This window comes from Aedes aegypti, chromosome 3 (assembly GCF_002204515.2).
Source record: "Aedes aegypti strain LVP_AGWG chromosome 3, AaegL5.0 Primary Assembly, whole genome shotgun sequence".
Lineage (NCBI taxonomy): Eukaryota > Metazoa > Arthropoda > Insecta > Diptera > Culicidae > Aedes > Aedes aegypti.
In genome coordinates this window covers 293,611,160-293,626,956 of record NC_035109.1, presented here as the reverse complement: position 1 = coordinate 293,626,956, position 15,797 = coordinate 293,611,160, and the positions used below count along the sequence as shown (strand labels likewise).

General features: G+C 41.4%; 1 protein-coding gene across 3 annotated transcripts in view; it reads left to right on the top strand.

The window, feature by feature from the left end:
* The window catches only part of LOC23687758 (mitogen-activated protein kinase kinase kinase kinase 3), a 77,354-nt gene that overhangs the window by 13,491 nt on the left and 48,066 nt on the right, over window positions 1-15,797 (top strand). For all 3 annotated transcript variants that reach the window (XM_021855220.1, XM_021855219.1, XM_021855218.1), the window contains exons 2-4: window positions 13,928-14,348; window positions 14,409-14,507; window positions 14,573-14,868. In XM_021855220.1, the coding sequence (XP_021710912.1) occupies window positions 13,928-14,348; window positions 14,409-14,507; window positions 14,573-14,868 (816 nt within the window). The remainder of the gene's footprint in view (window positions 1-13,927; window positions 14,349-14,408; window positions 14,508-14,572; window positions 14,869-15,797) is intronic.

Sequence of the window (15,797 nt, the reverse complement as noted above, 5' to 3'; positions counted from 1 at the left end):
ATGACGTTAATCGCATGTTTTTGGCAAGCTACACCAGCAATACACCCAGTGATACTTCAACTTTCCTATCACAGGATCACCCCCAGAGTTTCTCCTTCCGTCCTGTGTATGACTGGGAGATAGTGAATGCAGTGTGGGATATCAAGTCAAATGCAACGGGTCTCGACGGTTTGCCAATACGATTCATGAAAATCGTGCTTCCTTTGATTTTACAGCAAGTCACCTATATCTTCAACAAGTTTATCGAATCGTCATGTTTTCCTTCTTGTTGGAAGCATTCAAAGATGCTGCCATTACGGAAAAAGCTTCACTTGAACACGCTTGAAAATCTCAGGCCAATTAGCATCTTATGCGCATTATCAAAAGTTTTTGAAAAACTTATGGCGCAACAAATATCGTCTTTCATCGCAGAGAATCATCTTCTGTCAGATTATCAAGCTGGCTTTCGCCAGGGCCAAAGTATTAAGACTGCAACTCTACGCGTTTATGATGATTTGGCCGCCACTATTGATAAGAGAGGATCTGCTATTCTGCTACTGCTCGATTTTTCCAAAGCGTTCGATACAATCTCACATCGCAAGATGTGCAAGAAACTAGAAAGGCAATTCAACTTTTCTCACAGTGCCGTGCGTTTGGTTGAATCGTATCTAAATGGAAGAACTCAAGTTGTTTATTGTGGAGATCAAGTTTCCGAAACTGGGGTGGTAACATCGGGCGTGCCGCAAGGTTCTGTAATCGGTCCACTGCTGTTCTGCTGCTACATCAACGATCTCCCAACGGTTTTAAGGTGGTGATCAATACAAATCTATGCTGACGATGTCCAACTCAACATAAAACGGTTAGGACCATGTTCACGTGAATTGATAAGGATGATTAACGAAGATCTAGTTAGAGTCGCTGAATGGTCCGATCGTAACGAGCTCCGTGTGAATCATTCGAAAAGCAAAGCACTGTTTATCAAGGGTCGTCGTCGCAACACTATTCTCACCGATTCATTACCTACTATAACAAATAAGGGACAGCCTATTGAATGGACGGATAAATCGATGAATCTTGGTTTTGTGTTCCAGTCTGATCTGGAATGGGATGGCCTCGTCAACCAACAATGTGGTAAAATCTACTGTTGTCTGCGCACGCTTTACAGTACTACCTCATCTGCACGCACGGACGTGCGACTCAAACTATTCAAAGCGCTTATACTGCCACATTTCTTATTTGGAGATGCTTTGCATGTCACCCCAAGTGCATACTGCATGGACAGACTACGAGTTGCACTTAATAACTTTGTACGATATGTTTACGGCCTCAACCGTTATAGCAGAGTGAGTCATCTACAGAAAAATTTGCTTGGGTGTTCAATACAGCACTTTTACGCATACCGATCCTGCATTTTCTTGTGGAGTCTAGCTAAATCTCAATCCCCAATAGCTCTGTATCAGAAACTAATCCCATCTCAAAGTCGCCGATCGCTTCCCTTACGCTGCCTAATGAATAAACAAACAAACAAACATGATTTCTGCTAGCTTGTGACTTGTTGAAAACAACCCATCCACATATGTTTCCGTACTTTCAAAACTCTACAACCGTATCGACGGTAGCTGCTTCCCGTATTAAGGTCATGGTATACGGCTTTTTTTTCTTGACAATAACGTCCTCACTGAGACAAAGCCTTCTTCTCAGCCTAGTGGTTCATATGTGCACTTCCACAGTTATTAACTGAGAGCTTTCTTTACCAAAGTTGCCATTTTCGCATTCGTATATCGTGGGGCAGGTACGATGATACTCTATGCCCAGGGAAGTCAAGGAAATTTCCTTTACGAAAAGATCCTGGACCAACCGGGATTTGAATCCAGACATTGCTTTGTAGTCGCGAACTCTAACCACTCGGCAAAGGGTGACACCTACAGAGTGGTAATGGCTATGACCAAAGGCGCCATAGCGCCACAAGAGAAGGCGCCCGAGTTGCTGAGCTCGATAATCGATGTAATCGTCCCGCATCATCCATCAAGCTGATGGTCCCAGCACCGTATACGGCAACGGCAGATGCAGGAGAAGAGGTGGCGACGGTGACGAAGTTCCCGGATGTATGGAAGCGACAGAAATTGGTAGTACTTCCCAAGGCGGGGAAACCATCAGGTGACCCGTCGGCGTATAGACCTATCTGTCTACTAGATACGACGGGCAAGTTATTGAAGAGGTTGATGCTCAACAGGCTAGTACCGTATACGGAGAGTGTGAACACAACAGGCCAACAACCAGTTTGGATTCAGGAAAAGTAAATCTACTCTGGACGCTATCCAGCCGGTCGTTCAGACAGCTGAGGTGGCAATCGAGCATAAAAGGAGCGGCAAACGTTACTACGCGGTCAATCCTGGGCTCGCTGTTATGGAATGCGATGTACGATGACGTATTGAGGCTGCCCCTTCCGACGGGTGTTAAGATTGTTGGCTTCACCCTAGTGGTCTATGGTGAATCGATGGAGGAAGTAGAGTTGACAGCAGCGCACTCTATTTTCATAGTTGAGGAATGGATAAAGTCTAGGAAACTAATACTGGCCCGTCACAAGACTGAGGTGGTGGTGGTCAACAACCGCAAGTCCGAGCAACGGGCGCTTATCTAAGTAGGTGATTATATAGCGTACAGTAGAGTCCAAGCGATCCCTTGAGCATCTTGGGGTAATCATCGATAGCAAGGTCAGCTTCGCTAGCCACGTTGGATATGTCTGAAAAAGGGCATCTACGGCTATAGCGGCGCTATCGAGAATGATGTCTAACAGCTCTCCTGTAATTGCCAGCAAATGCAAGCTCCTGGAAAGCGTGGCGCTATCCATACTAAGGTATGGAGGACCAGAAGAAACCTAAAGTGGTTGGAAAGCACGTATAGGTTCATGTGGTTAAAAGTAGCATGTGCGTACCGGACGGTATCTAAAGAGGCCGTGTGCATCATAGCCGGGAAGACGCCCATCAAGGAAGATGTTCAATGCTTCAACCAAAGAGTTATGAGAGAAGTTGGCAACGCGTGTAAAGAGGCAGAAGTTGGCAGCAGGAATGGGATAACTCCACTAAAGGAAGATGGATTCATCGACTAATATCAAATGTGTCAGATTGGTATGCTTTTATGCTAGTCAACGTTCTTGATTTACACCCAGCGTCAGTTTGTCCTCTTCAAGATTCTCTCACCACGAGATCAAGGGATTCTGGAAGTGTGACGAATAGTTGTGAAACTAAGTCACCCTTTCCAATTAAGCGCCAGCCGATTTTAACTGCTGAATTAGCTCGTCGAAAGTCTTCAGGTGGTCCTTTACATCCTTCAGTGTTTTTCAGCTTCTCCAGTTGCTTCCGGATTAGCGTTTGAGATGAAACAGATTTCTTCGCATATACGTTAGTCAAAGTTGTCCAGATTTCTTTCGCAGTTTCTTTGTCAAGAATCAGATCGATTAGGTTTTCTTCTTCTTGGCATTACGTCCTCACTGAGACAGAGTATGCTTCTCGGCTTAGTCTTCTTATGAGTACTTTCACATTTATTAACTGAGAGTTTTCTTTGCCAAACTTGCCATTTTCGCATTCGTATATCGTGTGGCAGGTACGAGCCATTACGAAAAGATCGTGGCCCGACCGCGAATCGAACCCAGACACCTTCAGCATGGCTTTGCTTTGTAGCCGTGGACTCTAACAACTCGACTGAGGAAGGCCCCGATTAGGCCATCATGAACAAAAAGCGATAAAAAAAACCACAAAAAAAGGTTTGCCAACCACTGTACCTCATAGAATAGGTGAATAATGACAATATCATTAAACTCGCCGTAAATATTAATTTACCATCGAATTGGGTGGAAAAGTTGCAGATGGCGAGTCCGCAACTCAAAAGTTTCTGTGAATGTGCGTGAATGTTGTATGTAGCGAAAGAATGCGATAGACACAAGTAATAGTACACTAATAATGCAAATTGCAGCTGTACATCACGATATGTCATTCCACCTTTCGTTCGCCTACCCTTGCACCAACGAATCGGCACAATCTCTCCCTCTATCGCTCGGAAGATGATGAATTTGGCATTGATTTCTTCACATTTAATCCTTCCGCCGTCGTCTTCGCCACCACCTTCAGGTCAGCGTCGCAATAGAAGCATATTTATCACGTACTCACATGACTGATAAGCGCGGAAAAGGGAATTACTTATAGATATAGGTGGCCGCTGCTGTTGGACTTACCAATGCTCCATAAAAACTCATGCATTTTATTTGCCTGCGGTCGAACCGAACTTGTCGCTTTGCCATACGATAGGCGATGCACAGTGGCGTGCCTTCGTGTAAAAGTCGAACAAAACCTTAGAAATGTCCATAATCGATTGATAACGGTAATGTATTAATTTAACTTAGTGTTCAAAGTGGGGGCCTTCCATAGCCGAGCGGTTAGAGTGCTCGGCTACAAAGCAAAGTCATGCTGAAGGTGTCTAGGTTCGATTCCCGGTCGGTCCAGGATCTGGAAACATCCTTGACTTTTCTGGGCATAGAGTATAATCGTACCTGCCACACGACATACGAATGCGAAAATGGCAACTTTTGCATAGAAAGCTCTCAGTTAATAACTGTGGAAGTGCTCAGAAGAACACTAAGCTGAGATGTAGGCTCTGTCCCAGTGGGGACATTAATGCCAAGTAGAAGAAAATATTCAATGTGATCCTCATGTAAATAAACTTTATTTTTCGGGGTATAGGGAGCCGGATCATATTCTTGGTACTTTTGATTCACTTCGACAGTGGGGTTTTTTGAAAGCTTCAAAGCGCATATGCGTCGTACTGGAATGCTTCTTATTGCAAAGTTTCAGACATTTTGGCCGAGAAAGACCCCCCATGCCAAAGTGAATCATGGAAGTGCCCAAGTGGTTCTGCACCCTATGTAATTGGCTAAAATGACGTTTTGTATTTTTGATTGAACTTAAAAAAATTGAAACTTTGCCGTAGGAATAAGAAAATCTTTAAACAAATTCTCAATTTTAAAAACTTCAATTTTAGAAGTGTTGCCTAGCTCTGCGCCTCTGTGCGATAGGTATATGGAAGTGTTTGATTGTGGAATGAATGTTTACTTATAGGTAGGGCTGTGCAAATATCGATATTATCGATAAAATCGATATTATCGGATTGATTTTATCGATACGATATCCGATATCTGTCGGCCCGATATTTTCCGATATCGATAAAGCTATTATCGATCCGATAACAGTTCCGATAAATCAGAACAACATTTTTTGTTTATACTACATAATTGAAAATTGTTCAATAAATTTTAAAAATCCATTTCATATGACAAAGTATCATCATGAAATTCATGCAATGAACTCCATAATGCAACAGTTGGTGTCAAACGAAGCTGATATTGTCGGTTTAACTTTTAAACATCTCTTTTGAAAATTATCGAATATCGGTTCGATATCGATAATGTCAAATCCGATACATCGCCGATGCCGATATTGATTGAACATGATATCGCCGATACCGATAAATCCTCATAGTGCACAGCCCTACTTATAGGTGCCGGTTACTTACTATCGTCTTCTTCGGCGTCGTCGTCGTCAGTCGATTGCTTGCTACCTTACTAGCCAAGCTAGCTAGCTGGCCACAAAAACGTGTTACACATGTTTTCGCTGCAACGCCGCGCCGTAACGATAATGAGGTTCACCCCAAAAACTTCCCCCAAAGTGTTGTTTACTGGGCGATTGGTGTCGCTTCTGCATTCCACAGTGTCAGCGGTGCCCAACTGATCCAGTTTTGAGCATAATATGGTACCTACTGCACTTACCTGACCGGTGATGCACCGATGAGTGTTCAGTATGCGTAGGGTGATTGTTACTTCATTCAGCTCATTCGTCTAACGTCTAAATTATAAAAATAAAGAACTATACAAATTACGATACAGTATGGGCGAATTAGATGACTCTGACCTAGATAAAAAATTACAAGTTTACAATTTGTAACATTGCACCTTTAAATAATAGTCACTATCTCGTTTAGTTCCAAAAGACATGCCTCAACAAAAGCATTGAGTTTGCATGAGAAAAGTTTTCATGAACTACATGCTCTGCTGGGGAAGCCTTTTTTTAATTTCTTTATTAGTATCATTCCAAACATTACATTCATTTCTTATATCTAGGTATTCTGTGTTATTAGACAATACTATCATCCTAATTTGGTAAAACATATTTAAGATTTTATTACAATTTGTTAACAACATATTACATTTCATTTGCCGTAGCAGTTTAGATTTTTTACAGGTGAGTTAATTTCACCTGCTTATATGAGAAAAAAAAAACACATTTTCAATTTACTTAACCTAACTTAACCTAAATATATAACGCATTAATCATGGCAATAGAAGATTGTAACGATTTTTTGCCTGAAATTATTAATGATTTTATTTGACATTGGTTCCAATGTTTCAACATTGGATATTCTATGTAACTCATTGGTACTATATCAGGGAGAAAGCTTCAGAATCATTTTCAAAATTTTATTCTGAATTCTCTGCAGAGCTTTCTTCCTGGTATTACAACAGCTAGTCCATATTGGTACAGCATACAGCATGGCTCGCCTGAAAATTTGTTTAAATATCAAAAGCTTGTTCTTAAGACAAAGTTTTGATTTTCTATCAATAAGGGGATAGAGATATTTTTCATATTTATTACATTTGGCTTGAATGCCCTCAATGTGATTTTTGAAAGTTAAATTCATATCTAGCATGAGCCCTAGATACTTAACTTCATCTGACCAATTTATTGGAACCCCTCTCATCGTGACAACATGTCTACTTGAAAGTTTCAAATAACGAGCTTTTGGTTTATGTGGGAATATTATTAGTTGAGTCTTGGAAGCATTAGGAGAAAATCGACTACAGATGACACGCAGGCTTCGTCCTTTGGCGGAGAGGTCTATGTCATCTGCAAACAAAGTTTTTTGACATCCCTGAGGTAACTCAGGTAAGTCAGATGTGAAAATATTGTATAATATTGGTCCCAAAATGCTGCCTTGAGGAACACCAGCTCTTACAGGAAGTCTTTCAGATCTGGAGTTCTGATAATTAACCTGAAGTGTACGATTTGACAGATAACTTTGAATTATTCTAACAATGTATGTTGGAAAATTAAAGTTTTTGAATTTTACAATCAAGCCTTCATGCCAAACACTATCGAACGCTTTTTCTATGTCTAGAGGAGCAAGACAGATCAAATTTGTTACACGTAAAAGTTGATGAGTGGTCGAATGTCCATGGCAGAATCCGAACTGTTCATTGGCAAAAATTGAATTTTCGGTGATCATTCTTCAAAATGACCTTTTCAAAAAGTTTACCGATGGAGGAAAGCAAACTGTTTGTGGACGATAGCTAGAAGCTTCTGCAGGGTTTTGTCTGGTTTTAAAAATGGTACAACCTTAGCATTTTTACATTTGTCAGGAAAATATGCTAATTGAAAACATTTGTTGAATATATCAACTAAGAATGATAAGCTACTTTCTGGAAGTCTCGATGAGGATGTAGAAAATTCCATCATCGTCAGGAGCTTTCATATTTTTGATTTTTTTTTTAATAATGGTTCTCACTTCTTCCAAATCAGTCTCCCAGGAATTTTCGAAAACGTTCTCTTGATTGAGAAAATTTTCGAAGTCCTGAGTAACTTGATTTTCAATTGGACTAGTAAGTCCTAAATTAAAATTGTGAGCACTTTCAGACTGCATAGCAAGTTTTTGAGCTTTTTCGCAATTAGTTAGTAATAATTTGTTTTCCTCTTTCAATGCCGGTATTGGCTTCTGAGTTTTTTTTTTTCAAAATCTTAGATAATTTCCAAAAGGGCTTAGAGCCAGGGTCCAATTGAGACGTTTTATTTTCAAAATTTGTGTTTCTTAATTGTAACGTTTCTTGATTTCTTTCTGCAAATCCTGCCATATAATTTTTATAGCAGGATCGCGAGTGCGTTTAAATTGCCTTCTCCTCTCGTTTTTAACACAGATTAAGAGTTTAAGATCATCGTTCATAATCACGGATTCAAATTTTACTTCACATTTTTGGATTGCAATGCTTCAACAATGGAATTTGTTAAAGATTCAAAAGTATTGTCAATATCAAGTTTTGTTTGTAAAGAAATGTTAACATCAAGATTAGAGTCAATATACGTTTCATATATATTCCAGTCGGCTCGAAAATAATTGAAAGTGGAGCTGATAGGATTGAGAATCCTGAAGAGCACTCATCAAATAAAATTCTGCCGTTGGAATTACTTTGAGAATTATTCCGTGACCGATGTTTGGCATTAAAGTCACCAATGACAAAAAATGTTGACTTGACTTATTGCGAGTCAATTTTTGCAAGTCAGTTTGGAGCAAATTAACTCGCTGTCCTGAGCATTGAAAAGGCAAATTATCTTAAAAGTATCCCAATAGCGTTCTAGGTTTTTAGTTTTATTTTTTAAGGTTTTAGTTGGCTGTACAGGATTTGCGGTACAAACACACAAGTATATTAGAGGCCTTAGGAAAGCTCTGAATAGTCACCAAGTTATGGCACTTTGGAATCATCCTATACTGAACTACTGGAGATTTCATGTGAAATGTACGTTGTATACTATTAGTAATTTCATGATTATATGAGTCTGTTTTTTTCTCAAACATTGCATCAACCAAACCATAGATGTTTGGTTTGATTTGACGACCTCAGCATATAATAAAATTCTGGATTGATAGGGTAACCAATATATGTTGGACCCCCTGGGCCATTTTCCTGCAAATTTCCCAGTTTAAGGTGAAGATGAATCGAAGCCAAACCTCAAATTTTCAAAAGCACAAATCAAGAGAACCAGACATCTGTTTAAGATGAAAACTTTATCGATTGGTCACTAGCTGGTGGTGACCAATCGATTAAGTTTTCAACTAAAACGAGTGCTCGGTTCTCCAGATTTGTGCACTAGAATATTTGAAGTTTGGTTTCAATTCATCTTCACCTTAAATCGAAAGACCAACTCAATTCGTATACCATTTGAAAAAATAGGACTATTACGCACTTGCATCAACCGTTTGTACATAGAAATTGTGTTTATTATATCTGATATCAATTTAATTTAATCGGTTCATCCATGCAACCTGTACTCATGTCTCCATCGCTTCCAACGTTGCTGTACTATAGTAGTGTTAGAGTCTATTCAGAGGGACGTCCGTGTTGTCTGGATCGGGGATGGCCAGCAGCGAAGACTCGGTCAAAAAATGTCCAGGCGTAAGGACGTTGAACTCATCTGGATCCTCCGATAAGGGTGTAAGCGGTCGAGAAGCTGTTGGTGTCTGATCGATTTTGACACTGTTCTGGACGACCTGCTGCTGCTGGACCTGGACCTGGATGGTCTGCTGCGGGGCTTGCTGCTGTATGACTACCGTCTGGGGTTGGGTCTGTACTTGAATTTGCAGCGGCACTGGCGATTGTGCGGAGTCCTGAGCGCCTCCCGATGAACCAGAGCCCATTACTGACACGCCAGGATGGAGAAGACTGTGGTGCTTCTTGTTGCACGTAAGGCAACGGTACGATGACTTGCAATCCCGACTGCAGTGATCACGACGGAGACAGTTACTGCACAGCTTCTTAGAATTGGTGATCTGGAACCGCTTATCCAGAGCCAGCTTTGAAAAAGCCGGACAGTTGGCGATATAGTGTGGTCCGTTGCAGGATACGCACTTCATCGACGAATTATCCGACGCTGTATTCACCGTTAACTTTGGGATGAACTTCTTGAAGGACGTACCAGGAGCTGTAGGTTGAATACGTTGAGTATCAGGACGTTGATCGACCGCCACAGCATCCAGAATCTGGGTTTGACCATCCAGGAACTCCATTACGTGCCGGAAAGTAGGATCCGGTTTTTTTTCAACGCGTATTATTCCCAAACCTTTTGAGTAGAATCGTCGAGTTTCGACACCAACAGCTGCGTCAGCATCGCCCCCCAGCCCGCAGATATTTCCCCCAATTGATCCAAAATCTTTGTCCGGTCGAAACAGTCGATGACGTCATGAATCCCATTTGCTGTCACCTTCTTTAATTTTGGATATTGCAAAAGTGCATTTACGTGGCATTTCTTCTGCAGGCACACGTTCGAATAACGTTAAAGCAGCCCAGGCAGGCCCGTAGCTAGCCTCGCCATGGGAAACGCATCGATGACAGTTGACGCATGCAGGTGTTATGGATAGCTGTACAAGGCTGGGATGATCCATTGTCCAAGGAACTGTCAGATCAGAGGACCTGCTCTTGCAAACATCAAGGTGGAACGACGTGCTTTTACCAACCATCCTATGTTGGTCCAGTTCCACGTCTTTTCAGATGCTTCCGAGTCTGCTTACGGGGCATGTATCTACGCCAGATCTATCAATCAATCTGGGCAAATCAAAGTCGAACTCTTGGCAGCCAAATCTCGACCTGCCGCGTTGAAGAAAACGACTCTTGCGAAGTTGGAACTATGCGGTGCCCACACTGCTGCAAAACTCCACCGTGCAACTGTCAAAGCGTTGAAAATGGAAGATACCGAGAACTGGTTTTCGTCAGATTCGACGGTTGTGCTGTCCTGGCTGAAGCTACCTCCATATGTCTACACTCTACACTGGTTTGGTCTACACTAGTCGATAATCGAGTTGCGCACATTCAGGAGCTCACAAAGGGACATCGATGGAATCATGTGAAGGGGACCCTGAAATCCCGCCGATCTTCCGCTATGAGGAGTAATGCCGAAGGACCTCGTCGATATGCAGAACTGATTCCACGGTCCTCACTGGTCATAACAATGGAACAATAAGCAGCACTTTGCGTACGAGGCACCAGCGGCGGAACTCTTGGAGAGTAGCAACAGAATCAATTCAACCTTTTCTCGACTGTTACTCTTGCTACTGGAAACACCTGCGGATTAAAGCGTATTGCCTCAAGTTCATCCGGCACTGTCAGCATCGCGGATTGCCCTCAACAACCCCGAATCTGACTGTCGCAGATTTACAAGAAGCCAAATACGCACTAAAACGATGTGTTGAACGGGAACCCGTATCGTGGATATTGTCGCCAAACGATAAACAATGCCGGGTGTCCAAAATATATATTTTGAGGGTCCAAAATGTATTGGTGTATCCAATACAGTGCTTCACAATTCAATTATTGTCGACGTTTCATGTATCGTATGGACATTTTTATCTCGTAGAGGAAGTTTTTCTCTACATTTTGGCATATTCTTTGACTTGGTTACACTGTGCAATTAATTAATTGGGACAAAAAAACTAAAATCACTTCCTTAGGGGGTCCAAAATACGACTGTTACCCTACTAGACCATACCAGAAATCGAATTAGGACTTTTTCAACAGGGGTCGTGCTTAGCCGAGTGGTTAGAGTCCGCGGCTACAAAGCAAAGCCATGCTGAAGGTGTCTGGGTACGATCCCCGGTCGGTCCAGGATCTTTTCGTAATGGAAATTTCCTGGGCATAGAGTATTATCGTACCTGCCACACGATATACGAATGAGAAAATGGCAACTTTGGCAAAGAAAGCTCTCAGTTAATAACTGTGGAAGTGCTCATTGAACACTAAGCTGAAAGGCAGGCTTTGTCCCAGTGAGGACGTTGATGCCAAGAAGAAGAAGAAGTGCTTCAGCGATACCGCTTTATAATTGCGATTTTTTTTTCAAACAAGGCTATGGAAGATCATACGTTTCGTTTTTATATTGTTAAATGATTACGCTTTATAGTTAGCTAGCAATGGTCATCCAGGCGAAAATTTATCAGCGGTGTTCAAATGAGTCACTTCTCGACATGCGACCATCATACCGCCAAATGACCTTTTATCTTTCAAATATAATTTCCGCTGGTGACGTAATAAATCATGCATCCAGGTGTCAACCAGTGCCTGGTGTCCCAAAGCATCAAAAATCGAAACAATCATCACACGTCGAAAAGCTAATTTTATAAATTGTCTCCCGTGCGCTCTAATTCCAATCGATTAGCATATGGCTGCGAGTTACACCGATCGCAGCATTGTTCCATTGCCAATCCAATGGCAATCAAAATGAACCGCCTTCGACGACGACTACATATATTCGTTGCCAATACAATGCAATAGGCGACCGCCACATAACGGGCATATTTTCTGGCTGCGGCCAACAATTCGCGGTTTTTCTTGTACAATCTGAACCACACAAAACTTGCAAACTGCTCTTCCCCCGTAACTTATTGACCCCAAAAAGGCGAAGCACTCAGACAGTGCACAATTGTCGGGCTCTATACAAAAAAGGCGGCCAAAAATACTTAAAATGATTTTCAGATTTTTATGTGTTTCATTATGTAAAAACATACCTAATGCGTTATATTTTTATGATGCTAGATTTAATTATAATTCGATATACTTTTATATTGTCAACTTGGCTCAAGTCAACAAAGCATTTTGAATGGTTATGCTTTTTGACCTGACATTTTTTTTTTTTTGGTTTTGAAGTTGGAATTATTTGAATTCATTGTTTTCATATGTTTTAACGATATTTATTATACTAAATTTATTTAAAATACATTGACCCACTTCTTACAAATATACTGATCAAACTCAATGAAATACAAACAGAATTTTGGTTGTCAATCAAATTTAATGAAATTTCTAAAAATACCAAGTATATAAATAATGATTCTAAAAAGTTACGTTTTGTGTGAATAATCACTTCTGAAACAATAAAGAACACCTATAACTATATTAAGATTAGATGTTTCTTCAATTTAGTTGAAGATAATATAAATTTTGGCCAAATTTTATGTTTTATGACCATTGTGCACTGTGCGATTCGTCCATTCATAAGTAGGTGCACGGACGGTAGACTGCGGCAGGGAAGAAACGAAAATAATTGATTTCAAATTACCTTTCGGGTGCAAGAGCTCAGCTGGTTGCATTCCCGTCGCATACCTGCCCCCTAGAAAACAACCGCAGGCAGATCACAACAATGTCGAAAAAGTGCGCCCAAAATTTGCAGCGCCAGTGGTTCTCAATCAATCGCATCTGTATTGGAAATTTCTTCTAGAAAACTATAAGGCTGGCAGCTGGTATCATTTTAGAGACTTGGTCTCTATTGTAATGTAAATCTTCAAATAGTCTGTATTATTAATGGAAGGTTTCTATTTTAACCAAAATTCTCTGAATCCTCCTTTATAAACGTCTTGATAAAATATCTTTGAAGACTTCCTTGCAAAATATCTCAAAGAATTACTGGAGGAATTCCTAAAGAAATCTTAGGAGAAATTGCAGAAGGAATCCTTGAAGAAATTCGTTATAGCGTAACTATTGATAAATAATTAAATTTACAATCATCTTTTTTTGATAATATCCGAGAAGTGTCCTCTATAAGTAACAACGGAAACATACTTTCCGAATGTTCTAGGTTTTCGGAACAGGGTATGTATTTGGACATGATATTAGTTTCTATTCCTAGTCCACATCTATTCAACCATAAATTAACGGTTTAGAATACTTATTTGAATACGAAACTACAGGTTGTCAAAGTTAGGGTCTCCAATGGGACTTTTTCCAGATGTAGCAGATTCCCGGTGGCTACAGTGATCAAATCCGGATCTCTAAATCGGTGGGTGTTTGAAATTAGTCTGGCGTTTCGTATATGACACATTTGTGCTGGCAATCATTGATAAGCTTTTAAAGCTAAAAACAGATGTTGTTTTATTTCAATATTTGATAACAAACACTCGTGTTTGACAACATGCGTCGCCGATATAATCGCTTAGCCTTTGGCGCGGATTTGAGTTGAAATTCCGATTCTCATATTGAGAACTGGCTCAAACTGTAATCGTTTTCACTCCTTATCGCTATGACATCATTAAAGTTGAACCAATTCAAACGTAATACTAAACCTTCCCTCCGCTTTCTTCCTCATTTCAGGCCAAGAAGCTCCAATCCAACGAACTAGCGGCCATCAAGGTGATCAAGCTCGAGCCGGGCGATGACATCCAAATTATCCAGCAGGAGATTGTGATGATGCGCGACTGTCGCCATCCGAACATCATCTCCTACTATGGATCCTATCTGCGGCACGACAAGCTGTGGATCTGCATGGAGTACTGCGGTGGGGGCAGCTTGCAGGACATCTACCAGGTGACGGGACCGCTGACGGAGGTGCAGATCGCGTACATGTGCCGCGAGACGTTGCTGGGGCTGTCCTATCTGCACTCGATGGGGAAAATCCATCGGGACATCAAGGGGGCCAACATCCTGCTGACGGAGAAGGGCGACGTCAAGCTGGCGGATTTTGGCGTGTCGGCCCAGATCACGGCGACCATCAACAAGAGGCGGAGTTTTATCGGTGAGTATCCGACTGATCTTCGAGTAAGTGGAGTTTTCATGGTTATCGTATTATTCGCAGGAACTCCCTACTGGATGGCACCGGAGGTAGCTGCCGTGGAGCGAAAAGGTGGTTACAATCACCTCTGTGATATCTGGGCCTGCGGAATTACTGCTATCGGTAAGTGATCGACTGACTAATCTCTCAATAATTTAAGGACTAACTTACGATTCTCTTTTCGACAGAGCTGGCCGAACTTCAGCCCCCCATGTTCGACCTGCACCCGATGCGGGCCCTCTTCCTGATGTCCAAGAGCGGGTTCAAACCGCCCACGCTCAAGGACAAGGACCGGTGGAGTCCGAACTTCCACTCGTTCCTGAAGGTGGCACTGACGAAGAATCCTAAGAAACGACCGACGGCCGAACGGCTGCTGCAGCATGCCTTCTTCCAGTCGGAGATGTCCATCCGGTTGGCGATGGAGCTGCTGCAGAAGTACCACAGCCCGCACCAGAGCTACTTCTACCACGAGGAGGAGGAGGGGGTAAGTTCGGTTCCAAATTGTTGACCTAGGACTACGGATCTGTTGGATTTTCGATGTGCCTTCATACAAGCAACATTGCAACTTTGAAGCCTATTAAAAAAGCTTCCATGGCGATTTCATAAAAAATAAAAAAGCTGGCAAATTCAACAAGTTATCCTAAAGGGTTTCAATGGCATTGGGGTTCAAAATTTAAACGACCGTGCTGCATCGAATTGTCGGACACCGACCTTTTTTACGGTGGACCAAATTCCGATCTTTTTTTCGCCTTAAATCCATAACTAAGATACCTTCTACATTCTCCATTCATAAAAGTTATCATAAAAGTTATCGAACAAAGAATTTTTAAGTGATTAAAGTCCGGGATTCGGGTATAATGTAAACTTAAATTAGTTTGTTGATGAGCATTATTGAAGTTTACCCGGTAGGGTGAAAAACTACTTGGGCACATCCATGATACATGGATTGGCATGGGTTTTTTTTTCGGCCGAATTGTCCTAAATTTCGCAACAAGAAACACTTAAATGTGACGAATATTGTCGCCAAATATGAGCTCAGTAGCTTCTAAAAACCCTCCTGCCGAAGAAAATCCAAAGTGTCAAGAGTAGGATCCGGCTTCCTAATGGCATAATCAATTGGGGATTCTTCCGTCAATATCTTCGAAAAATATAGCTGGAATTCTTGTGAAAAATCTTCGTGAATTATTTTGGAAACCCTCCGAGGATTGGTCAGGAAATCCATCTGGTATTCTTCTGGAAATCATTCTGAAATTCTTTCGGAAATTCATTGAGATTTCATCTGAAAATCCATCGCGAATTATCCCGGAAATACACAGAAGATTTATCTGGAAATTTTTCACGGATGTTCTCGGAAATACCTCTGAGACTCTTTCAGGAATCCTTCTGGGATTGATCCGGAAATTCCTTCAGGAT